General features: G+C 35.1%; 1 protein-coding gene across 1 annotated transcript in view; it reads left to right on the top strand.

Annotated features, from left to right (window-relative positions):
- The window catches only part of LOC131052329 (diacylglycerol kinase 4), a 174,268-nt gene extending 147,589 nt beyond the window's left edge, over positions 1-26,679 (top strand). Inside the window, exons 10-12 of the mRNA XM_057986964.2 lie at positions 12,701-12,788; positions 26,116-26,232; positions 26,352-26,679. Coding sequence (XP_057842947.2) covers positions 12,701-12,788; positions 26,116-26,232; positions 26,352-26,510 — 364 coding nt within the window. The 3' untranslated portion in view covers positions 26,511-26,679. The remainder of the gene's footprint in view (positions 1-12,700; positions 12,789-26,115; positions 26,233-26,351) is intronic.
- Positions 26,680-27,165: the final 486 nt, after the last annotated feature.

The following is a 27,165-nucleotide window of genomic DNA, read 5'->3' as shown; positions in this document are numbered from 1 at the left end:
AGAATAGAGTGGAGCTTCATAATTCAGATGTTAGTAAGTTTGGGCTTCCTGGAGACATTCTGTAAGATTGTGCAAACACTACTCTGCGATGCCAATGCTGTTGTTGATATAAATGGGAACAGATCCGGTAATATTGTTCTTTCTAGGTCAATTAGACAAGGATGCCCACTTGCCCCGACCCTATTTGTTCTGGCTGCTGATGCTATGCACTATGTTCTTAAGGACTACAGTATAACCCCCAGGGTCAAAGGCATTTCTCTCCCTAATAAAGAAGAAATCATAAATGTTCAGTTTGCAGATGATACAACTATTCTATTCACCCTAGATGAGGAAAACTTATCCTCTCTCCTTCATAACATTGAAATTTTCTGTAAGGCCTCAGGCAATAGAATTGCTCTCCACAAATCTACCCTGCTAGGATGGACCGACTCCCCTCCCAACTGGATGTCTAAATTTGAATTGAAATGGGGAGGGCCGAACACTATCACCAGATATCTGGGTATTCCCTTCTTTGTCTCCCCGAATCTGAAAGAAATGTGGGAGTGGTTCAGGAATAAGGTGGATAAAAAACTCACCAAATGGAACATGAACTTTCTCTCCCTGGCAGGTCGCTTCCAGGTCTGTCAAAAAATCTTGTCATCATATAACATCTACTGCTCCTCAGCTTGGCTATTCAGTAATTACTAGTTCAAGTATCTTCAAAAACAAATCAGAAAATTTCTTTGGTCTGATGGGAAGGGGAACAAGAAACATGTTGTCAAATGGGATTGGTGTGTCAGATCTAAGCTTCAGGGGGGTATGGGCCTTAAAGATCTTAAAATCCAGGGAATTTTCCTGGCTGCCAAATGGATTTGTAAAGCCCTTGATGGCTATGAACCTTGGAAAATTCTGATTAGACACAATACACAGCGTTCCACCCTAAAAATGGCAAAAAATTGGAAGAACTTACCCATGGGGGACCTGATTGTTGGTAATTTTGAGATCTCCCCTGCGGGATCAGAAGTCTTCAAGTCTATATGGAAGGCTTGGAACCATGTCAAACAATTCATCAGCAATAGGAACATTGTTGATAATAAGGGTTCTCTCAACTTGGGCAGATCTATATGGTGGAATACTCTTCATAATGGGAAACAATTGGCCTGTCTTCAAGGGTGTTCTGCCTTGAAATGGCACAACCTAGGACTGGTCACTTTTGAACACATTCTGAAGGATGGTACCCTGATCTCTTGGGAGGCTCTGAGCTCCAAATTCAACCTCCCCATCTCCCAAGCCAGAACCTACAATGTCCTCAAATCTGCACTCGTTCCCATCCTCTCCTCTCCTCTCTTGCCCCCTCCTCGCTCTCCCCAAGCTCCTCCCTTTGTTGGAAAGATGGCTCCCCCCTTCCTCTAATAAAGGCCAAACTGATCTACTCTACCCTTGCTGACTTTGAAGATATTCTTGCCCATCTCAACATCTGGAACCTCACCTGGGATTCTAAAAAATGGCACACTAGTCTTTTGAGATTCTGGTCTAATCTGACTGAACCAAAAAAGAATTTTTTTGCCTGGAAACTCCTGCTTCACAAATTGCCGCTTAAAAATAATAATGGCGACCCTTTACTGTGTAAACTCTATCGTCTCCCTGAGTCTGTGCCTCATATTTTCTTTGAATGCCATTTTGCCAAAGAACTATGGAAATTGTTTGGCATCTCAGTTAATAATAAATGTTTTTCTATTGAAGAGGCGGTACTTGGTTATGTTAGAGGTGGCAAGAAATGTGCTAATCTTTTTTGGTCTGTTCTCTCCTTGGAAATTCTTTGGATCATTTGGAAATCTAGGAATGATGATGTGTTTATTGGAAAGGGTAGATACCTCACTAAGTCTCTTAGGAGACTCATTCGTAACCTTGTTGCTATGCAGGTCACTGTGGTTCTACGGCTGGATGAAGACAAGTTTGATAGATGACTGAAGAATGGAACAACTCTTGTATTCATCCGAGAGCTGTCCCATGGCTTCACCTGGGACCGTATGGGAAGCAACAAGACACATTTCGAGCAGGCGTTAATGAAATTTATGCAAGAGATGGAGGCAAGACAACAGAGGGAGGATTTTATCGAGCTGGAACTGGAAGGTTTGCCTTCACACCCCTTCAGAGATCAGTTCGTCGAAGGAAATGTGTTGGTATGGTGTGAGGGGGAGCTAGGATGGACTACGTGGCTCCCCCCCGTGGGTGACAATAATGATCCTGACTCTTCCTTCCTATTTAGCTAGTTGTCAATCCTCTATGTTATATTTTGGTTATGGGACTCATCTCTGTAACTTTGTATCTCAGCCGCATCCTATGTATATGGCCTCATAATATGGCCGCAATCCTTCTCGACATGGTTTTATCTGCACTATGTGATTTAAATCGCTAGCTGGCTATGTGTTCTCCAGCCAAGACTTTCGAATTTTGTATTGATTTTATATGATACTTAATACCAAAAAAATTATAATTATAATTAAAAATTAAATTATATTTATTAAAATTATAAATAAAATACATTTAAGATTAAAATTATAATATAATAAATATACAATATTATTTTTTAAATACATGTCACCATTTTTTAATAATAACTTATTATGATTATTATGAATGTTCTTATAGTTTAACATTATATTTTATAATATATTATATACTAGAATTCTATTCAACCTTTTTTCATCTTTGAAAAATGTAGCGTTGTTAGTTTAATTTTAGATAATGCTTTATAAAAAATATTAAATTTATAATAATAATATTTTTTAATATTTTTGACATATAATTATTTTTTTTTATTGTCTTATCATAATATTTTATTTCATATTGTATAATACTAATAAATTTTTTAAATTACTATCTCAGTAAAGCTTACACAGTTAACATATATTAATTATAAACCACAAAATCAACTACAATTATACTAATCAGATTTAAAGCCAATGTGTAAGATTTGTTTTGTCGTTGATATTAAATGAAATACTTGGTATGTTCTTGTTTTCAATAAGATCAAATCTGATGGACTATTTTGTATTTCTTGGCTGTGCCTCTGTGTTTGTTGATTGCTATGACAGTGTTGGCTCGAATTATGTTAGAATGATTTTTTTTTTCAGCATAAGGTTGAATATTCTTTTTTGGCCCAGGCCCAAGGAGATATGGGAAGAGTGAATTTGTTTGTTTAGCGGGATGGGAGCAGTGGAAAAGGAATGACACTTTCTTACTGAATGCATAGCATATGATGATATTCGGGTTCAGAGTGCATCAGTTATTTGACGAGGACAAGATCAACCAAACTGCAAGCTTCCTAGTCAAGATTCATATCCAGAGATCAGACATGAAAAATTATATTCAGAAGTTTAGTGTTGGTGTTTTTTTCTTGGTCCCATAGACTGTTCAGTCTCCTGAACGTCAATAAAATCATTCATTCATTCGCTGCAGTGCAGTCGATTATGTGACCAGTTTCCTTGGTTTTGTCTTCATTTGCTTATGTGGCCTGGCGTATTTGCGTACTTTTTTTTTTTCCGTCAAAATCGACTAGCTGGCATGTGCTTCAGCAAAGACAAATGTTTTTGTCTGTGCCAGGTGTCTTTGTTTCTTCCTAGGTTGCATTTTTGGAAGATGTTCGGGCGAGTTTCTTTAGCTTTGATATTTTTTTCAGAGCCGTTTTCTGTCAGGAATTTAAATTCGGATGAAGGAGATTTAAACGCCTTATTCCTAATTGTGCAGGTGTCGATTTGTTTTGGTGTTGGATTGTGGGAGTTACGGCATCTTTCTGGAAGCTACGTGTTTTTTTAACTTCCTCATGTTTTTGCCGGCAGCTTTTTCGATTTTTTTTTCCTTCACCATTTTTCTCTGAAAACTTTCGAATCTGGAAATTTGTACGCTCAGTAATATGACACGGCAGGTAAAAGATAACGTCTTCTATGTGTCTACCCGGAATGTCTGCCGTTTTGTTTTAAAAAAAACGTATTTGGTGTGGCGGTTTTATTCAATAAGGACAACTTATTTTCCAGAAGATGATTTATTGCCTGTATGCCTAATTTTTAGGTTGGTGTTCGGAATTATTTAGTGTAATTAGTCGACTCTAAGTGGACAACAGCGACTTTAGTATATCTTCTGACTGGGCGTTACATTTGAAAATGAGATTACAACTTGATAGGTATTCGAACTTTGTGAGATTTTAACAAATCGATTGATGAGGAGCTAAATGGTTACTATGACTGTAGAATAGATATGTCTCTGAGCTTTATCTTTTTGATCATTGAAGTCTTTGCTGGGCATACAGTGTGGAAATGTTCTCAGTACAGTGAGTGGGGTTTTTTACGAAATGGTTATCAATCAAAAAGATTGCATCTGGAAGTTTTTTGGAAGATGAACTGCGTGGTATTTTTCTCTGTGTGAGATTTTATATGCATGGGTGTGTTTCAGATGGTTTTTGTAGATCTTAATACTGCTGCGTGCTGAATGTGATTAAGCGCCAAAAGTCACAGTAAAAGTGTGCAGTGTTTTAGACTTACTGAAGGATGATAAAATGTGTGGGATGGAGTGAGAATCGAAGTTCTCTCTGAGACACTATATGCATGTATCTTTGAAGAATACTGGGTGTACTGTTCGTGAATATTAGACTTGAATATGTTTGGTCAGAGTTGCTGAAGATTAACTTGTTCAGATAAAGTTATTGTGTTCGATAGCTCGTTTTGGCAGAAATCAGAAGTTGGATATATATATATATATACTGTGCTTTGAAAGATTTTATAAATCCGAGCCATGTAATGTTGATTCATGTCGACACATAAAGGCGTGTTCATTTCCTGTACTTAAACCTTCTGTAGTTGATCTTCTTTTATGTATCAGAGGTTGAAGCCTCAGTTAGCTGGAGTTGAAGCTCCTATTACATAGAGTCGGTGATCTTGAGAGTTGTGTTCTATTTTGTATCTGGGTTGGTGTCCAATGTTCTGAAGTTTTCTATGTGGTAAAATTTTTGTTTCTGTTTTTGTGTCTTTTTATTGGTTTTTAGTTCCTATGCTGTTTTATCATCTAAAGTATTGATTCACCTCTTTCAGTATTTTCTGATTTCTTTTCACAATGTTAGTCCAAATAACTATAATATTCACTAAAATATAAATAATCTTAAATTAAAACTTTTATTATTATTATTTACATTACAAAATTAACATCACAAGTACTGCAACTATGGAGCACTTATTATTATATTATTATATTTTTACTAAACTCCCAACAAAAAACCTCCAAAAAAGGAACTATTAAGACTATTATATTGATGTATGAAAAAAACTATAATAAAGAGGTTAAATTTAATTCTTCTAATTTTTATTTATAGAAGTATTTGCATTTATGTGAATGTAATATGCTTTCACAATAATCATATAAAAATATTATTTTCCTTTTGTAAAATTAAAAACCTTTTAAGATTTTTGTCACCCATGTGAATGGACGCACTTATGTCATGCAATCTGCATGTTCATGTTTAAGTCCAACATATTTTCTCATTTATTGCATGACAGACAGTTATAACAAACAAAAAAAAATCGTTGTGGGAGGTATCCATATTTAGAGGAGAATGGCATGCATCTTATGACTATCTCATGAGGAATAATGTTCGGTTCTTAAAAATATGCCATCAGTATGAATTTTCACATTAACGATTGTTTTCCTCTTTGACTTGACCCTAATGGGAAAGGCAACTCTGCCATTAGGAACCATGACAAGGTCTACTGTGGATAAAGTGTTAGCAGGAGATTGGAGAAGAACACATATGAACCTTGGGAGTGATGAATTACTTCCTTTCTCTTAACGTTGTGCGATGCTTTTTGTTAAGGTATGTAGAAGTAACCAAATTGTTTGCATAGCCACTTCTTGAGGGAAAACAAGGTTAATTTTATTAGATTTAGTTCATCTATCTCTGCTTAAATCTCTACCCGTGACCTAAATTGAGATCATTGACGTTAAAAGAGTACCCAAGCGACCTTTTATCTGAACTTTATTTTGTTTATCCTTGCTCAAGTCGCTATCTGCAGGGTGTAAATCTGAATAAGATATGTGTGCTATAGTTTTAGAACTCATCAAAGGTGAAGAGTAAGGCATTTCGTAGGGTGTATCTAAGCATGAGTTTGAGATGAATTACATCTCTGTCCATTCATCATTGTCTATCCATTCTGATTACCATCTTATTAAGCTAACTGCGCGGATAAAGAGATCTTTCCATTTATGATCTGTAATCTGATAGGTTTTGATACTTGTATGCCTTTAATATCCTTGTATGATATTTATTAACCATTCCAAAACAGTACATGAACCATCGAAATAACCATTCCAAAACAGTCCATGAACCATCGCTATGCTTAATTATGTTGAATTCACGACTACCCATGCGATTTCAACTGTCATATCCGACAAAATGGCCTTCATTGTGCTCGTTTGATGTTTACATCAAGATCCCATTTGTTAATGGCATGGTTCATGCTAGTACAAGCTGCGACTGGGGCCTGTATATGCCACAATGCATTTGCATGGAAGTTTCTAAAGCCTTAATAGTAATCCATTTAGTGCCTTCCTCGCAATCATTGCAGTCCATGAGACCGCGTCACCTCTTCATGTTTCTCTGATTTCTAAGAGTATCGACCTCAGTTGTTTTATATTGGCGGGCGATAGATTCACACGATTTGTGTGTTTAATTAATTTTGAATCTTCTAAAAGTATTGTCTTATTATTGAAAGAGTATCGTTGCTGGAAATATTAGATGAATTTGTGCTATTCTTATTTTAGTCTAAAGTAAAGATTATCTTGTTTAGGCATCCTTTTAAAAGATTTACTAGTATGTCATTGAGGTATGTATAGAGATCGTGGGGAAGCATATGTGTTAATATATGAATGATATAATATATGAGTAGTTCTCAAATAGGAAAAGAAATTATGATGCTTACTCGCTCATTTAGTAGTCTTCCTAGACTTCAATTAGAATATTATAAAGTGTAAGAATTTTTTTCTTTGAGAGTCTGAAAGATTAGGTATGATTTAGATTTAAAGTACATAGTGTTGTTTAGTTGACTTTTGACTAGTTAAGAAGTTCATTAATAATTAGATTTAATATTTCTTGGAGATTATAAGTGTTGACAAATAAGATAATGAAGTATAAGATTTAAAGTTTTTTCTTTTTATCAAGTAGATATTAAACAAAATAGATATGATTATAAAATTATTGGAAAACTTAAACTTGAGAAATATTTAGTTATCAAGGGAATATTAATTCTTTAAGAATAGATTCTACGTTGACAATATGGAATAGTAGACTTGTAATGCTAATTTTAGATATGGGCAAGCATTATTGTAAGCTTACTTATAATTATTATTTATTGAAGATGGGTACAATTATATATTTGTCTCATTAAATTTTCTATTGCATTCCAAGACTATATATATATATATATATCAAACATAATTTCAAAGAAAGACATATACATATTCTACATTTCTAAATGTAGGCTGGAATGAAAATTAGTCACGTAAGTTATATTCTTCTTCTTTAATGAAGATCTTGACATGTTCAAAACTTAAATCTTGGATATAGTTATACTTTTAGGAGAAGATAATAAAGAATGGTAATTCTTATGTAAGTTTATTGATTAAAGAAGGCAAAGCTTTCAGATAAATGTATATATGGTATTGTGAAAATCAAAGTTAGCAACATAATGATGATAATATAAGTCTAAATGTTATAAAGGAACCCATAGATATATGAGAAGAAAATAAAAAGGTCAAATGATAGTATGATTTGAATGGAAAAATACGTTAATTATAAAAGGGTTAATTATAAAAGGATTAAAGAGTTGCAAATAAAGTGGGAACTATTACTATAGGCATTAGATTAAGATCAAAACATGAATTATTATCATAGATATGTGGAATTTCTGTGAAGTTGTTAGATTGTGTCTTATTTGAAAGAAACAATAGTCTTTTTATATTACTATAAATGCTCTGGTTAATAATGAATTTATGAAATGTGAAATAAAAGCCATTCAACGTTTTCTATTTAATAATCATTATTATTATTTTATTGGTAGGTAGTAAATTTTGGTAAAGGAACATAGTGAGTTAGTCAACAATCCTTCACACAGAATGGATAATGAAAAACTTAGAGTGTGTTCACACAGAATGGATAATGAAAAACTTAGGTGTAAACCTAGAATCATTGTGTGCCAAAGGATTGGTCTCTAGTCTATGTACAAATAGTAAAAATTTATCTTGTTCATAGGCTATCTTTTGTAGCAAGGGTCAGATATTTTGCCTTAAATTCATTGACTCATGGGAACATCTTAATGAATATCATAGTTGTGATCTTGTTGTAAAGGATAAGGTGTTAACTAACATTTACAATCTCATGATGGCATGTTTCTTATAATCTCTGACTTGTTAATAATGATACCATTAGAATAAAAATTGACTAAAGTTATATTGGAATCTTGATGTACTCTTGCATGTTTGCTCTTATTTGTTTTGGCATGCTCTTATGAGATCATGTATATTTTTGTATGTCCATATATGTATTTTTCAAGGTTTATATGCATTCGATATGTATGTTTTATATATTTTGGATGAGTGCTAAGTATGGAGCTAAGAGAAGGTAAGTTTTCAAAGAAGAGTAAGTCTTTGCTTTAACTTATTTGCCGATAGTCAATTGAAAAAGATGTCTAGGCCAAAGCTTATTTGATCTCTCAATATATGCTGCTTGTTTGAAACATTATGTTCCACACACTCTTCCATATCATGATATTGATACATTAGCATTTTAGAATGTAGATATATCATGCTGCACCAGATTCCGTCACCTTGCCAGTTTCAATTTGCTAGGCATCCTCATGCAGGGTCGAATATTCTTCGTGTCAAGAAGAATCTGGAGGAAGCATAATGTTTTGCAGTTGGATGGAAAAGCGCTCCAACAATGTTCTCTCCCATGATGTGCTTGAGGGAGATAGATGTTGAGAGCTCCTGTCAAGATTATCATTATCATTAGCTATTTACTTGCTTTACGTTATCATTGTATTCAGCCATATGATCTATTATAAAGGAATTTGTTTTCTTAAATTCTAATTATGATTATGTTTATGTACTTTTACATTATGTCTATCTAAATCTATATCATGTCTCTATTATTATATATTTGAACAAATTGTTTTAACGTTTGTCTAATCATGTACGAAATAAAATGTAATTAAATATTTAACAATATGAAGGTCTTTACATAACAGGCATGTTATGATATAGGAGATGGAATTTAAGGTAACTCAAGAATTATTAGTGGAGGTGATTGGACTTTCGATAATCAGAACCAAATATTTCAAGATAGGAGAGTGGGTGAGGATGCTATTTCTTCATAAATTTGGGTAAAGACTTCATGAATCTACACACAGGACATGTAGAAGCCCTTTAAAATCTCATGAACTGTCAGCTTCATAAAGAAGCGGGCCTTGTAATACAGTAATGTCCTGTGTAATACAATGATATCCTCAAAAGTCTAGTATCAATATGTATTCCCTTTTTATTTGCTCTAGTATCAATAAATACATACTACACATCAATGACATGATATTCTGAAACTAAACACTTGTGTCAGAATTCGAATTCTGTCCTTGAAGACAATAAGTGGGTTGGTCGTACACAAACCATGTGGCATGTCAGAATGGGAGTTGAGAATACAAAACGCATGCAAAATGAATGGAGAATCACACCTTCCTTGCCCAGGAAGTTTTTCCCTCTATTTATGCAAAGAAATTTTGTCATAAGGGGCTACCCATTACACTGGCATCGGGATTTTATTTTTGCATTGGGGAAAAAAATTGGGGGAGAAAAGAGAAGGCTCTGCACGTTGCTTGCGCAATTATTTTGCATTGGGTATAAAAATTGGGGGTATCCTTTGGGGAATTGAGGAGCTCAAAGGAGCAGATCCCATGACGGGTTACAGGAAGAGGGGGAAAAGGTGATGTTTTAGGAGGAACCTTTCCTTTCCGACTGTGAGTTGGAATACACATGTAGAATTGGGGAGGGATTGAATTAGAGATTGAGGAAGGATTTGAATTAGAGGTTAAGGCAAGAGCGACACGAGAGAACTGTATTTACAGTTGAACCAGAGGCAGGATCCGGGTAAGTTCATAATTTTGAATGTGCTTAAATGCTATGCTTTCGATACACAGAAATTCATTATTGTTTAGATTAGGATTTTCTTGTTTAACCATTTTCTAGCCCGTGCTTAAGACGATGGTTAATTAACACTTTTGTAGTATGAGTGCTGGCTTTTGTATTATTCCTTGACCTGAAGCATGCTTGTGATGTTTGTAACCTTTAAAATCTACGTGTTGTTTGTTTGAATTTGGACTCACATTGGCATGCTTGTAAAACACAACATGATAGTTTCATATCCGTTTTTTTCTTAGTAAACTCCGTTGCTAAGATTGTAAATCTAGTTTTTATCAAACATTTCAGTAGTCACACCAGAACTAGTAATTTTCCTCCAACTAATGCCATGCCTTGTTCGATTATTTATTACTCATAGTATGTTGTTCTGTACTCGTATAAATATATATTCTAGCTTATTCCCCTGTTTCCGTTAAGGCTGACGTTTTTTCTTCCCTTGTACTGTAGATCCTAGTTTCTTATTACCTCATTCTTACTATTAGAAATAAATCAGCCTCACAGACAAATGCACCATTTCCATTAAAACACCATCCTCAAATGGAGTTACAAGCTTAGTAATAGCATCGGTTACCCGTATGTATATAAACCTGAATACTCTTTAACCGTCGGTCTGATGGAATTGACCTTACACTGACAAATTGCATTGTGCGTTGATTTTTGAAGTCTATAATTTGTTTATATAATGATAGCCCTTTAGTTGTAAATTTGTGTTAATGTCATGTTTTCTAATGTTGAAGCTACACCTTTCTCTCTAAGTGAATGCTAGCATTACTGTGCTGGCCTTTAACTGCCGGGAGCTTTTGCTTGTAATTTTCTTAAGCTTTTTCAACAAATCTTCTTTCTGCATTCTTTGAAATTAGCGCAGCTTCTTCCACAGCTGTTCATCGTGACTTCAACCAACTTTGCTATCTCTATGCCCGGTGTTCATAATTATGTGTAAAGTAGCATCTCTATACATGCATATATTTTTAAAATTGTATGGATGTAGTCATCAAACTCTCAATTTACTACACTTGTTGCAAAGTCTTAATTTGCTTTTCATATTGAGTATTGCGGATTCAAAATAGTAAGGAACTTACAAAAATATAAAGGCCGTATGTTTATTCGTGCAATTTTTTTTTTGTTCCCTACATAGGAATACATGAAGTAATAACATGGAAATCTAGGTAAATTCATATAAATCAACAAACATATAAGGATTTCTTTATTAAGTTAAAGTATGAAAGTTATACTCACGTGTGAAAAAGATGAGTATAAGATAACACATTTTTGTGATTTACGGGAGAAAATAAATATATCAGCAAATTCCCTAACAGTAAAAAAAAACACTTTTTTGTGATTTTCAGAAAATAAATATATTACAATTTTTTGGGGGTTAAAAATCGTGAAAACTGACGATTGGTGATTTTTACGATTGATTGTGGTTTTTTCGTCATTTTTGTTTCTATGGTATTACGTAGGCCTTATAATTTTTAATTTAGATGGCTATTCTAATAATCTTTTTCTCTTTTGAAAGATGATTGGACCCAATTTAAAATTCTATTATTAAAATATTTCCCTAATTTTGTGCTTTAACTTACGGGAAATAAAAATAGCTAAGCTCTTCAATTAATTCCTTTATTCCTGAGAAGGGGAGATGACAAAATTCAACCTTGCAAGGGAGATGGAGATCGCAACTCGTAGAAGTAACCAAAATGTCCAAACAGCTAGCTGTATTTAGGTTTTGGCATTCTATGATCTGTTCTTGAAACATGGCTGAATTTCGTATTCATTGTTCAAAATGATACCGTGGTTGTCCTTATCTGAAATTTTTAGATTTAAATAGAAGTTACATGTTTCTTGTTTTTATTTTTTCCTAATATGTATTCTTGTGCACTTTGAAACAACTGGTTGATTAAATATTTGTTTGATCCTTAATTGTATCATCAATCCGATCATCCAAAATTACTTAAATAGAATACAATAAAGATGAAAATGACAGCTTCAAGTAATCTTCTTTAATTTGTATGCATTTAGTGCAAGATACTTACTTAAGGCTAACATAATAAATGTATTTCTCAGTATTGTACAATAGATAACCAAGTTGTATAACATCATTCAGATATAACTATAACCTATAAACACTAGTTAATCTAGGCATTCTTCAATTTTTATTTCATTTTACGTTAGATCAAACGTTAAAAGTTATACAGATTTTGAGTGCTATGGCTAACCATGTTTGCAATTGTATCAATGTTGCCTTCCATTTTTATTTTTTTACTTTCAAAATATTATATGTTTGTGGAGCGAGACTTTGTAAAGTAGATGATCAAATCCACAAGCCATCAACTTAATCCATTATATCTAAATGCTCACATTTTCCCTCATTGTGAGAATTAGTCGACTTTACATCCACATGATAAGATTTTATTTATTTTATTTCTTTTGATACCATTCAAGAACATATAATTTTTTACAGCAAACTAACAACTATTTTCATTCCTTCTAGTGTGCGAGCAATTGTGGCTCTAAATCTTCACAATTATGCAAGTGGGCGAAACCCTTGGGGTCATCCAAACACAAGGTACCTCGAAAAGGTATGTGTCTTCCATAGTCCTAAAATCTGCTTGTACATGATGTAGATGTATTTTATATAAAATGTTCTCTTACAAGGAAACTTTGTGAACGTAATTAGAACTTGATTCATGCCGATCCTTGTAGTCGCACAGAGAACAATCTGCAAACTTAGGAATGGTTTTTCTTAACTAGCATCCTTGTAGTCGCACAGAGAACAATCTGCAAACTAAGAAATGATTTGTCTTAACTAGTTTGTAAGTTATTTTGAATTCACAATGTACGTCGATGAACAAATAGGGAGGCGCAATTAGACATTTGGTAGATACATTGAATGGTAAAATAAACTTTTCTATTTGTTTAAAATGAATATGATACATAAGAATACAATTCGAGAATGTGTCATATCTCCTCTTCTGAAATTATGGAATTAATTAAATAATTAATTTAAGTAGTCAAAAAGAGTAATTTTATATTAAAAGATAAATTAATTATTTAAAAAGTGTTTTAAGTGGTTAAATAAAGTGTTGCTAAACCGATGGTGAGAAAAGGTGAGCCAAAAATGGCCCTTTATTATATTTTTATAATTCTGAGGAGATAATTATCAAAAAAGAAAAATTAATTATTTTATTTTTTCCAAACAAAAAGTTATAGATAGGAGGAATGTTTTCAGATAGAGTCTTCATGTTTTTTTGAAACAATATCATTTTTCAAGAATGTAATTGCATTTTTTTTCTCGTCAGAGGATGAATGCTCTCCTAGTTTTTTAGTGCATCTCCATTCAAGATTAACTGACAAGTTTTAGGCATCCAATTTTTTGGCGTGAGATTTTAGTGTTTGCTCATGGTTATTGATTTCAGTATTATTAAGTATTGGTGTTTCTAGTTGTGAGTGTAGTTATCATAGTGTTTACTGTTCAATGCGGAGATTAATATTTTACTGATTTTATCAGCGTTATTTTTAGTGAAATAATTCCAGCTGTAGGTACTACTCCTTGCCCTACCTAGCCATACACTGCAAGAAACAATTTACAAATATCTATCACAAGTTTCAAAGTGGACAAGCATTGAAAATACTATTTGTCTTCTTGTGAGAGTTGATCACTCCTTTTTCTCCTGTCCCAAAAATATTATATTTCTTTTTGTGAGACCTGTGTTATACTTTTGTCTCACCGGAGGCAAAAGTCTTTTTAAGAGTTTTCTTTTTTAAATTTTTTGTGTAGTCATCAGCTTGCTACTAGGTCCTTAGGTGTTTCAAAGCCATGTTATTCAAAAGCATAAGTCTTCTTGGGTTTTAGGTGCCAAAGAAAAGCAAGGCAAGTAAATTCCTAAAAGCAAAACTAAAAAGAAGCCTTCGTTCTTTGTTGGGTCTCTGCGTTCAGTTTTCTCTTTGCAAGTTTAGGGCACGCAACATGCAAGTTTAGGGATTTCTATTTGTTTCCATTGAAGGAGCCTCCATTTGTGGCATTGAAGGCTACTTTCTTGTTTCCATGGGCTATCTCCACGTTGAAGGAGGAGCAGGAGTAATGGTACGTTGAAATGGTAGTTTCAGTCATTCACCATGTTGCCGGAAAGTTGAAACAGTCTCTGCTCACATTAAAGAAGTCATTTTCAGTTGTTGCATGGAAGCTATCTTTCTTCTCAACATGACACATTGCAATGGCATTCCAGGTTTCCATATAAACCCTACCCACGTTGCAGGCCTACATGTTTGTTTTTACAACTTGCCAGGTACGGTTCCTGATGCTGGAAATTTATATAAATTGAGAGTTTACACGAATCTCAAGAAGGAAAGATCAAGCACCTCATTTCATGTTGCCTGGGCATTCTGAAAGTCTTTCTTTATACTTTTCCAAGTAATATGGACACAGAGTTTTCCTTATAAAATTGGACAAGATGCCAAATCAAAGTCCCATACAGATGGTTATCAGGGAGCTTGGTTTCGTTGTAGGGTGAAAAATATAAGCATGTGGGGAGGCGAGTTGTGGTGTGCTTTGGAGTATTTTTACTTTCCTGGAGAAAAAGCTAGGTGGACAAAAGTCTAGCAGAAGGATCAAGCAAATTGGAAGAAATTGGAGCTAATGGTGAGGCCAGATTTTCCTCATTTTTGTCGTGAATGTGAAATAACAGACTGTCAAAACAATTCTAAAATAGCAGCCATTATCAACAATGAGTGGCAAGTTGGAAATCTGGTAGACTTGTGGTATGATGGTTGCTTTTGGTCTGGCAAAATATCTGCAGTTCTTGACAACAGTAAAATTCAGTGTGTTTGGAATCTTGGATGATATATTTAGGTTGATTTGCTAGAAACTCTTAGTGGTGAAGGGCGGGGGAGGGGGGGGGTCTTATGATGCTGATCGCAAAGATCTGCATCCAACATTGTCATGGTCATTCAAATCTGGTTGGATTATCCCTTTGGAGAAGGGTAAAGAAGATTTTAATCCCTGTGTATGGCTTAAGGGTGATGGTATTTCAACTTTTCTTATGAGTACTTCAGCTCAAGATAAAAATCATCCATGGAAGAAGTCGGTTCTACAAGATGGTTCTGTTGCATATATGGTTCGAGAACTAAAGAGTAACCAAGAAAAAGATCTTAAAGATATTTCATGGAGCATGCAGTCATCTCACTGAATGTATTCAACTGGATGGTGAAACAAACAGTAAGAAGCATATTTGGAATCCTGAACAGTCAAGCTTAAAAGTTGGTAAGGTCAAGAGTAGTCCCTTAGTCACAGCAAACAGTGGAGGGTTTCCAAACAATATTTTATGCCAGATTCGGCAGGTAAGAGGGAATGAGCTACAAAAAGTTGACTTATTATGTATATGATGGTCCAGTTTATGACTGAAGCATTGATGGACAAAGATGCCATAGAGTATAAGAGGAAAGCCACTAGTGTTGAGAACTCTCTTACTGATATAGCTAGAACTGACATCAATCAGTCTATGATGAACAGTTCACTTTCTAGGAAAACGAGAATTCATTTGATTTGTCAACATTTAAGAATGAGAAAGGTCCTATCATGGCCTTTGCTGCCAATATCACTGTCATGTGTTTTGGTTGATTTTGACTTATAATTTATTGCCATGAATGAATAGGCTTGAAGCACAATGGATAGTCATTGGAGGTTTAAAAAAAAAGGCAAATTCCTTGACATAACTGGACAGTGAAGTTTAGGAAAACATGATAGAATTGAAAGGACTGTCATACAAGCTAGAATCACAAAGAATTGCGATAAGATGTAGTGCAGATCTCAGTGGCAAGTCTGTGAAAGGTAGGAAAGCATGTGTCAAAGCTAACAGCAGATGAACAGATGGAATCACAGTGTCAAACAATTTGGAGAGGGTGGTGATGGCTTTCATCTAAGTTACCGGTTCGTGGGTTTGGGTAAAAAAAACTTTGCCCTTTGGGTTCATGGGTCAGGTTCATCCGTACACACACACACGTGTATGTATGTATGTACATACATACATATATATATATTCAGAATTATGTGTAAAAATTTAAAGAAATATTCAGAATTATAAAACTAAATGCATTTAATAGTATGCTACTTCATCATTGATTAATGCATGGCGAAAACACAATGATACAAGGGGTGCTTTTAGGGTTTTTAATTGCAAAAGAAGGTAAAAAATGCCTATTTTTGTTATGTTTTGGCGCTCAGCACCTTTGGATAAGCCCAGGTTTGTACCTCGGTTCGTACTTGGCGAACCCAAACGCTTGGGTCCGCATTCCTGTCTCATCTCTAACTATGTGCAACAAAATCTTAGCTCTCTTGGGTTCCTTCTCCTTAGCACTCCTATCTAGGTAATCATCAATGTCATCAATAGGCTATACCTCTATCATTTTCTTACTTTTCTCCATACTTCTCATCAGCCAATTAGGAATAGTGGCCATCTCCATACCATTATCGAGACACATCTCTCGATCAAGCCCTCTCAATGCCGAGATAACATCATCATCATCATTAGGATTATTCCTAGTCAAATCGTATACCTCATTTCCCAAACTAACTTCCAAAAGGACAGTAGGGGATCCCGACTGATCATCATTCTCATTTGGTGGTGTAGATGTCGCTGTGGCATGTAACTCTTGAATATTCTCATTCTATACATGTTTAGCTGGGGATAGCACTCATGACTCTTGAATTGTCCTTGCCCATTCCTGACTTCACCTCTGCATATCAATCCTTTGTATGAAACGAATTGTGCAAGCAGGTATACCAAGTAGGAAGTCATGGCGAATGAATTGGACCGCTCCACATTCCTCAGTTGAAAGTCCAGATTGTCACTTATGATTCTAGACCAATTTATCAATGTCCCTCTAAGACAATCCTGGATGAAATAGAACATCCATCCATCGAATATTGCACCCTGCGGCATCCCCATCACTCTGTTAAGCAGGAATACTAAGTCACTATACACCTCTTTGAATTTTGTGCACAAGAGTGTCTTGGGAGCTTTGGAATGATGAAGCCTAGGCTCAATCATCCACTCTTTGTTTATCATACTCTTACACGCATCCATCTTCTTCGTGTACCGTTCTTTATATTCATCCTTAGTTGCATCCTTCATATCTGTTCCATGTGGAATTCCGAACACCTCAGAAATTGCATCCTCAGCAAGGTAGGCAATAACAACGCCCTTAGGAGTTTTGATCATTCGTGAGCGAGGATCATAACATCGTGCACACTCTAGGATAAGCTCATTGCATTGTATGGACTGTGGAAATCCAGCGGTATGAAAATACCACTCTTCATAATATTTACATACGCTGGGGAACGAATCTGATTTCCGACTCCGAACATTCGCTGTCGCATCAGGTTCAGGTTTAGGAAATGCATGTTTGTATCCATAATCTCCTTCCATCTGGATGATATCTTGGGCTCTGGATAGAATCCAGTTTCCAGTATCTTTTGTTGTTCTTTTCTTTCCTTAAATCCGGACTTTGACATCGCACCTCTACAAAGCTTGAATTTGGGGTCTCAGAATCTATAAATATGAGAGCTTGGTCTCTCATTTGGTATCTTGAACATTTTATAATGAAGTGTTGCCGAATTTGTGCCAGACTATTGCTTCGAAGTTGAGTGCTTCCTAACTTGTGCCAGTTTCGTACTTGTGAGATAGTACCTAACTGTGGGAGAGCCTATTTCTCATCCAGAGGAATAAAATGAGCTTCATTGTGATGGATTTTGTTGTGGTGTTTTCAGCTTTCTAAGTGAGGGTGTGTTTTGGTGTGTTGCTGATTGTGAAGTGGATGAAGCAGTGTTTCGAATATACCTCCCTGCCTGTTGATTATTTCCTAGCTTGCCGGTTCAGGTTCGGGCACCGGTTCAGGTTCAAAGAACCGGTACGGCAAAAATTTGAAAAGGGGTTTGGGTTCGTTTGGGTTCGTTAGTACAAAACATGTAAATTATATATATATATACGGCCTATAAGCATGAATTAAGATTAGCATGTCACATAGCATCATATAAACAACAAAACCAACATAAACTTGTAATCATAGCATCATGATCATACCATAACAGCATCATATACATCAAGTTTAATATCAAAATGATAAAATATTCAAGTATCATTGTTTCAACTTTCAACAATTTAAAGTTTGATCATCAAATGGATTCTCTAATTCGTCATCCTCATTCTCCTCCTCATCATTGACATTGACATTAGATGAATCAATGCCAATGCCAATGCCACTTGCACTTGCACTTTAAGTTTGCTCGTTATTGAGTCATCAAATGCAACAAGCTAAGAAGTGAATTTATCCAAATCAGAATTTTTTGGCTCCATATCCCACATCTTCGTTTCCCCTTGCTTGTAGTCATGTTGCTTGTGTGAAATGAGCCAAGTTAATGTTTTAAAACTCACTTTTAGGGTCATTTTAATTTTTATGTGGTGGAATTCAAACAAAATAAAAAATCCATTTTTGGGCTGTCAGACCTCTGGGTTCGACTTGGGTCCTCTTGGGTTCGCCCCGGTTCGAACCAGGCCTGTGAACCACGAACCTTGTTCGAACCACAGGCGAACCGGACCCGAACCCCGAACGAGGACCGTATTGGACCAGTACCAGGGGTCTAGGGGGCCGAACCCGGTAACTCGGGATATTTGTAATTCAGTCCTCCCACTGCATAAGAGGTCGAGTGATGTCTGTTTGTAATGGTCCTCCCGCTACATGAGCGGTTGAGTGATATTTGTTGTAATGATACTCCCGCTGCACAAGCGGTTGAGTTGAACTTTGTTATGTGTGTTCAGTCCTCCCGCTGAAATATTGCGGTAGAGTGATTCGTGCTTTGGAGTGTTTGTCCACTTGGCTGGTTTACTACCAATTTTCTTTGTTTACTCGCTAGATAAGCGGAAGGGGTTGGCTTGCCGCCCATTATTGTAATCAGAACTTTCAACAGTTGTAACTAATGATCCCTTGCTACCGTATGCTATCACCTTCCTAGTTTGGGCTCTTGGTGATCAAAAGGTGTAGGGTTCCTTTCAGTTGTTTGGATTACATTGTTCTAACCAAAGTTTAAAAACTCGGACTCGCCACGGACTCGGCAAACCAAAAATTTGGACTCGGACTTGGACTTGTGAAAGACTCGTCAAGGACTCGGCAAAAAAAAAAAAACCGTAGTTTTACAAAAAAACATAAAGAAATTAATGCATTTAGAGAACATAAGAGCCATAATTGAAACATTACACATGTCACATACTCATAGTTTCAAACTTGCAACTCTAAAATGTATAATACCAAGATTTCCTCAATGCTAATTATGCTGTTATATGGAGCCTAATCAGACTCGGAGGTTAAATTTTCCCTACTTCCATCGGCGCAGTTTCCCCCTATCTTTTTCAACGGGGGTTTGGGGGCAGCACCCCCAAGTTGGGGTCAAGGGGCATCGCCAAATGAAGGCAAATTTTTTTAAAAAAAAATCAATTTTAAAGCTTGCATGACTTTTTTTCTGGGTTGCACGAGTCCATCTGAAAGACTCGCGAGTCCGTGCAAAAGACTCGCGAGTCTTTCAAATGGACTTGCCAGGACTCACCTCGCAAGTCCTTGGCGAGTCGACTCGTGGCTCCCATGGACTCGCGAGTCCGTGGTGAGTCCACGAGTTTTAAAACTATGGTTCTAACCTTAACGGGTGATTGGTGTGATTGTAATCTTGCTGTAAAAATTAAAAAAAAATTGTGGGGATACTACATTATGACTCTATGCCACACAAGAGAAGGTAGCATTGAAGACAAGCATACACCTTTTTCAGCGACTAGAGGTGGAGTTAACAAAGGCAACAAGGACAAGTCATATGTTTTCCGTCTTTTGTTGTACATGTTGCAAATTTTTAGGAGGTTGTGGTATGCTAAAATAGGATGCCTAGGGTAGTTTAGAAGATAGTTCTTACTCTTTTTTCTGTAATATTGTAGCTGTTTCAAGCTCTTTCAGCAGAAAACACTGTTTTGTAACTCATTACTGGTCATTTGATGATTGAAAAATCAATGTATTTACACCATTTTGGGCATTGGTCTCAATCATCACAGCCCACACTCTATGAGATCATCCCATGTTTCACTAGGTTGTTGAGTTGATTGTTCAACAAGGGTTTTGTTCTAATATTTATCAACTAGGACCTTATAAAGAGGGAAATATTAGAACAAAACCCTTAACGTTGGTGAAAGCACAAGTTAATCCAACAGAAAAGGTGATGCCAAGCGTAAACAAAGCCATGAGAAAAAGATTTATCCGGTGCTTCTGCGAATAATACTACTAAGGACAAAGCACTCCAAACAAAGAATTCACAAAATTATGAAAAATTGAAGAGAAAACATTGGCTTATGTGTAATTGTAATGATCCCTTGTTGAAATAGGATTTAGTAATAAATAATGATAATAAATTTAAATATAAAAGAATAAAAATAAAATTTAATATATTTAAAAGTTAATTAAGTTTAATCAATGGTCAAAAGGCATGAAATGAAAAGTTGTGACTCCCTCAAACATGAGATATAAATGGGAGAGAAGAGAACTTCATTTGGGGAGAAAAGGGATGAAGGAAGAAAGAAGGGAGGAAAGGAATTAAGGAAGCATTACTGGGATGAAGATAAGGAAGTGACTCTTTCAAAGGTGCAGCAACGATGAAGGGTTGTAACCCTTTTGAAGGGTGGTAATTGTGAAAGGTTGTGACCATTATGAAGAGGTGTGACTTTCCCTCACATTGGAGGATATAAAGGGGAGATCAAGTTGGGGAACAATATATTATTCTCAAGGGCAACAATAAAACAAGGTAACTCAATTCTTATGAAACATGATAACCCTTCTACCAATAAAGTATAAAGGAGAGTTCATTCCAAACATTGAAGGAGACTTATCAATAAATGGAGGAAATCAATACAATAAACATCAATTCTCCTAAGAAAGCAAAGTATCTTCAGCAATCAAAAATACAAATTGAACCATTCAGCACTAGCACTCATCCAAGAGAGCAGCGTTCAGCATTCAAAGAGGGAAACAACATTGAATTGAATATGTCCATATTACCATAGTAGACTGAAAACACATAACATGCAATAATTCTACAAGTATAGTGGGCAAGATTTAGTGTCCTCCAAAAAGGGGACATTACAAATGGTATTAGAGCATGATCTTACCAGCCTGCAGGGTAAAGGTAAATCGATTATGCATTCTAATCAATGAGAAGGGATATATTAGCTCAGTCCAAAAATATGGCAATAACTAAATGACAATGGCAAGAGAATATTGGAGATTGTTGAACATACGTGTATTGTTTGCAAAGAAGACAATCAAGTACATAGTATACTCCTGATTAAGAGAGAATATTATATGAAGATCTAAGCTGAAGTATATGAAGAGTTGTAATAGACTTTTGAGAAGAGATTGTGGATACTTTATAATAGACATATGATCAGAGTATAGAAGACTCTATAACAGATTTGTGGAAGATATTTATTGTGAATTGTGGAATAATGATTACCCCAAGGGATAGAACTGGTCATAGTTTGACGTTCCTGCCTCTTATGGACCAAGTGATGAATTATTTACCCCAAGGGATGGAACTGGTCATAGTTGGACGTTCTTGCCTCTTGTGGGCCAAGTGATGATTGATTACCCCAAGGGATGGAATTGGTCCTAGTTGGACATTCCTGCCACTTGTCAGCCAAGTGATGAATTAATTACTCCATGGGATGGAGCTGGTCATAGTTGGATGTTCTTGCCTCTTTTGGGGCAAGTGATGGATTTGTTACCCCAAGGGATGGAAATGGTCATAGTTGGACGTTCCTACCTCTTGTTGCCCAAGTAACATATTGATTATTGCAAGTGATGGAATTGGTCGTAGTTGGACATTCTTGCCTCTTGTAGGCCAAGTGATGAATTGATTACCCCAAGGGATGGAACTGGTCATAGTTGGATGTTCTTGCCTCTTGTGGGCCAAGTGATGAATTGATTACCCCAAGGGATGGAACTGGTCATAGTTGGACTTCCCTGCCTCTTGTGTGCCAAGTGATGAATTGATTACCCCAAGGGATAGATAAAAGAGAAAAAAAGTGTGTCGAAGATGAAGACTTTTCAGAGCACTTGAAGAATTTGCATGAAGAGGTGAGAAAGCATATTAAAAAGATGAATATTCAGTACAAGGCTAAGGTAGATTGGAAGAGGAGATTTAAAGAATTTCAGATTGGAGATGAAGTCATGGTTCACTTGAAAAAAGAGTGGTTTCCAATGGGAACATTTAATAAGTTGAAAATGAAGAAATTTGGGCCATGTAGAATCCTAAAGAAGCATGATTTAGGAAATGCTTATGAGGCTGAGTTGCCAAGTGTACTTAACTATTCACCTGGGTTTAATATTTCAGATTTGACTGAGTATTGTGAAGGAGACATTGAAGATGAATCAATAGAAGCACAGTGGAATATTCTAGCACCTAATTCAAAAAAGGAGATAGAAGACATCTTGAATAGCTATGTGGGTAGAAGCACAATAAATAGGCAATTTGAAGAGTATTTGGTCAAATGGAAAGGAAGACCTATTGGAGATTGGTCATGGCTATCTAAGGTAAAAGTTGACCGCCTTGGTTTTCTTCAGAACACCTAAGATGCGACAAGGTCACTTCTCAAATTACCTTGGGTGTTTGATGCTGGAGCATCCAAGGTGTAAGAGAAATCTTGCATTACTCAAAAATATTGTCTAGTTATCAATAAGGGCTAAAATGGTAGGGTTACTATTTTTTATTAAGTTTGCATTTGAAGCCGCATTGGAGAAATTTCCTAGAAATGGCTGGATTGAAAGTTATGGCTCCCAAAAGTTGTACCACCGAAATCCAAATTTCCAATTTCCAATAAAATATCTTCTTGAGCAGGAAAATGGACAGTTAGACTTTCAGCACCCAAAATGGGGTTACACTTTCCAGAACATTCTAAGGTGGTCACACTTTCAGATAAGAAAGGCACAATTCAAAGTGTAGATTGTGGCTCTGACTTGTAGACTTTTGTAATAAAAAAGCCCATGTGGTTGTAGTCTATAGTTTTCTGAATATTGTAATTCAATTTCATTGAGATAATAGAAAGTAGCTGTTTCTTCTTGCATTTTCTGTTTGTTTCTCTATTATTGTTGTGTATTTCTCTATTATTGTTGTGTTTGAGTTTGTGAGGGGAATACCCTTCATCATTTCCTAAGCTTGTTAACGTAGGATTCCATTTGGACACCATTTACTATACTTTTTTTCTGGAATATATTCATTTTCTTCATGTTATGCTTAATTCCACACCTTGCTTGTTTTGCTGTAGCTGTCAATCAATCATCTTGAACTCCATTCTATTAGTAATTTATTTCACAATTTAGTCATGCTCATTTTTTCCATCTTCCAGACTTCTCTTTTTTGCTTGCACATTAATCTTTACTAAAGTTTTGTCTATTCTGCGAACTATTTATATCTACTTCTAGTTACTGGTACGTTATTCTCAGTCAAGCTATATCTCCACAATGGCATCATTGCCACAATCCTTGTACCATGATCAACTGATCCTCTATCTGCTTGTCCTCGTTCATATTGACATTTGCAACTTTCAATCCTTTTAGTTTATCTTATTTCACTTGAAACAATTCGGTTGAGGTAGTTATAAATAACAAATGTGAAGTACGGGGACCTTAACATTTCAAATGAAATTCTAACAGTTAATATTGACTTTGCATGCGTCACAACCCAAACTAAATTTGGACGATTTTTACGTGATAACCTCTCAAGATTTGGCAATATAAAGGAAATCTTTTTCCAAAATTTTCTATTGAGGCCTGTTGGAGAGCTCCTCAAAGCAAATTTGATTGTTCACTCAAGGAAGTAATGCATTGGACCGAGATATTCTCCTTGATGGTCAAATTTCTTGAGCCTGATTTGTTTATATTCGTGTTATGCCTTCGAGTACTCATTTTCTTCCTTAATTTCATGTTTATTTAATCTCCATTTTGTTTCTAAAAAACTAAATTAAATTTTTTTCCAAGCATTCTTATTTGCCCTCGATGCCATGCGCTTTGGAACCACATGGCAATTTACTTAAGTTAAAAGATAAGGACTGAATACTTGATATTTGTGGAAACAAGACACTGCAAAAACAATATTTATTGTTTTGATCATGCATACGAACATTTGATAACCTCTTATACCCAAATCCACATTAAATAAAGGACATGATATTCATGAAACCATTAATGACCACAGTTAAACAAGCCAAGTATTTGATAAGAATTCTACCACATATAGCATTAGATCTTAAATCATATACAAGGGTAATCTCGTGCATTGATTCATGATTTTTCATTTCATTTATGAGGACTTTCCAATATTTCAATACAGGCCCATTCCTCCGCATGTACACTAGTTAATACTCTCCATTAAAGCATATACATAGAATCAACATATTGTCAGTCACTAATGATTTATATGTTCCAACTTCCTTTTATTGTAATGACAGACAGATTAATATACACACACTGTTTCTGATGAGGTTGAACAGTTCATTTAGAGTTGTATTTAAGTGATAATCACAAAAGGGAAGTCCTTCCTAGTATTATTCCGGCAGGGGCATCTTCAACCATAGAGTTTCAAGCAAGCATTGTGCATTACGAAACATTTATTGTGGAGGGCCCTGGCTTTTTCATTTTTGTAAATTCATGTAATATTGTTCTCAAGAATCAACTACATGTTAATATTGAGTCAATCTTCCATGAATGGTAGTTAGCAAGAACTCATCTTTCATAAGCCTAAAATTCACGCAATTAACTAAATCAAGTCACAAGCAAGCATGTAAATAATTATCTTTAAGTACAAGGTACTAGGTTGCAATGGGACTTCTCACCAACCTACACTGGGTATCTCTTTTTGAACTAAAACCCCATGCAGGAGTTCCATGTGAACAATAGGGGTTTCATATGCAGGATTCCATGACGACATCTTTTAAGACATGAAATGTTATATTAGAAGAGGTAGAACTAGTGTTGCATAGAAACGGATGAAGTATCATATATGGAGACTGGGAATTTTCAAGACCTAATATTAGATATGGCTATGTATACCGTTTAAAAATAGTAAAAACACTTGTATTCAATTAGAAATTTATAAAGAGTAAGACCAATGTAGCAAAACTCTGCAAAAAAAAAGGTGATTATCCACGTTGGTGCGAGTAATTGGCACTCAGCAGGTTCAGTGAATTGATCTGAATCAGATCGCCAATCTGTTCTCCAAATTCAGGCAATCCCAATGAACCAAAAAATGGGCAAAATTTTATGATTAAATTGCATTTTATCACAAGTTGCAATTGAATGGCGATTTCTCTGCGAAATCATGATTAAATTCTGATATGGCATGAGGTTTAAAAACAGCTTTTTCTCTATATTTCTATGAATTTAATAACATTTTTTAATTTCCCTAGTTTTTCCTGATCAGTTGTAAAAATGTTTCTGAATTGCTGCTATGATTTATACATCTAAGATTCTAAACACAGAGAATCATGGTTACATTAATTGCAATTAGTCACAAATCAGCCAACTGCGCCATCTTTTGCTAGGAAAATTTGCAATTTTAATAAAAACTTGATCCTATTTTTCTTGTCTTCATAGCTAGATATTTGTGTTAAAGAAAAATAAACTGTCCTCCAGCCGTAGGAATGCTTTTTGGGGATATCACCCCAAACTTCTACTTAGCCAAATATAGCAAAAATAATGAAACATTATTGGCATGATAGTTTTAGCTTTTACACCCCATTAAGGAAACCCAAAGTAGCCTTGTATTCAAATGATTGTTTCACAAAATATTCCAAGTAGATTACTAACATTCTTAATTTGTATTTACAGAAAGGGTTTGTGAAAGCCCAAGTTAATGATGGATTGATTGAAATATTTGGCTTAAAGGATGGGTGGCATACGTCATTTGTGATGGTCAACATGATTACAGCAAAGCACATTGCGCAGGTCCATATTACATTATATTTTACAGTTTGCCCAAAGTATCTCATCTGAAATGATTTTGAACTTTTAAAGCTATAGTCATAACGTCATAAACAAGACCTACCTATCTGCTGCTGTTACAGGCTGCAGCTCTGAAACTAGAGCTAAGGGGAGGAAAAAGAGAAAGAGCTTATATGCAAATGGATGGCGAGCCTTGGCAACACCCACTAAGCAAGAGTCATTCAACAACGATCGAAATAACAACGGCTCCTCATGAATCTATTATTATTAATGCAAATTAAGTGCTTGTACTATGCTTCAACTTCATTTCTGCAACTACTACTGCCCATAATCTTATAATTTAGTTTCCTCCATTGCTTCTTCAAATAGAAATTCCTGTTAATGATTTGGTAGATGTTATCCAAACGGAATTTTTTTCAACAAACAATAAAAGATTATATAATTTTTTTTTGCCTTCTTCTCAAAAGGTTATAAAATAATATTACCTATCAAAAAAAGAAGTTAAAAGGTACATTTAACATATAACCAATACAAATGCCTATTTTAATTTTAATAATGTTAAACTTGTCTTTAAATTAAAAGGGGAAGTGCATTTGGAAAATAAAAAATTAACCCTTTTTTTGAGATTAGTTTGTAAATTAGTTTATTATATATATTTTTGAATGTGAATATTAGATTATATTATATTTTGTTATTAATAGATTAGTTTGCAAATAATTTTAAATGTATAAAGTTTGTTTTATATGAAGTTTAATATATATAATACAAATGAATTAATTTATTATACATCTATTTTTCGATATGAATATTAGATTTTGTTTATATAAATTTATAGCAAAGTTAATTAATCATTACAACTCGAGCATATACTCATTCTATTTCAAATGTAGATATTATAAGGTATGTTCACAAATGTTTATTTGAATATTTGGATTA

This window comes from Cryptomeria japonica, chromosome 2, assembly GCF_030272615.1.
Source record: "Cryptomeria japonica chromosome 2, Sugi_1.0, whole genome shotgun sequence".
Lineage (NCBI taxonomy): Eukaryota > Viridiplantae > Streptophyta > Pinopsida > Cupressales > Cupressaceae > Cryptomeria > Cryptomeria japonica.
The sequence above is the reverse complement of the archived record's forward strand: the minus strand, read 5'-3'. Positions and strand labels throughout refer to the sequence as shown.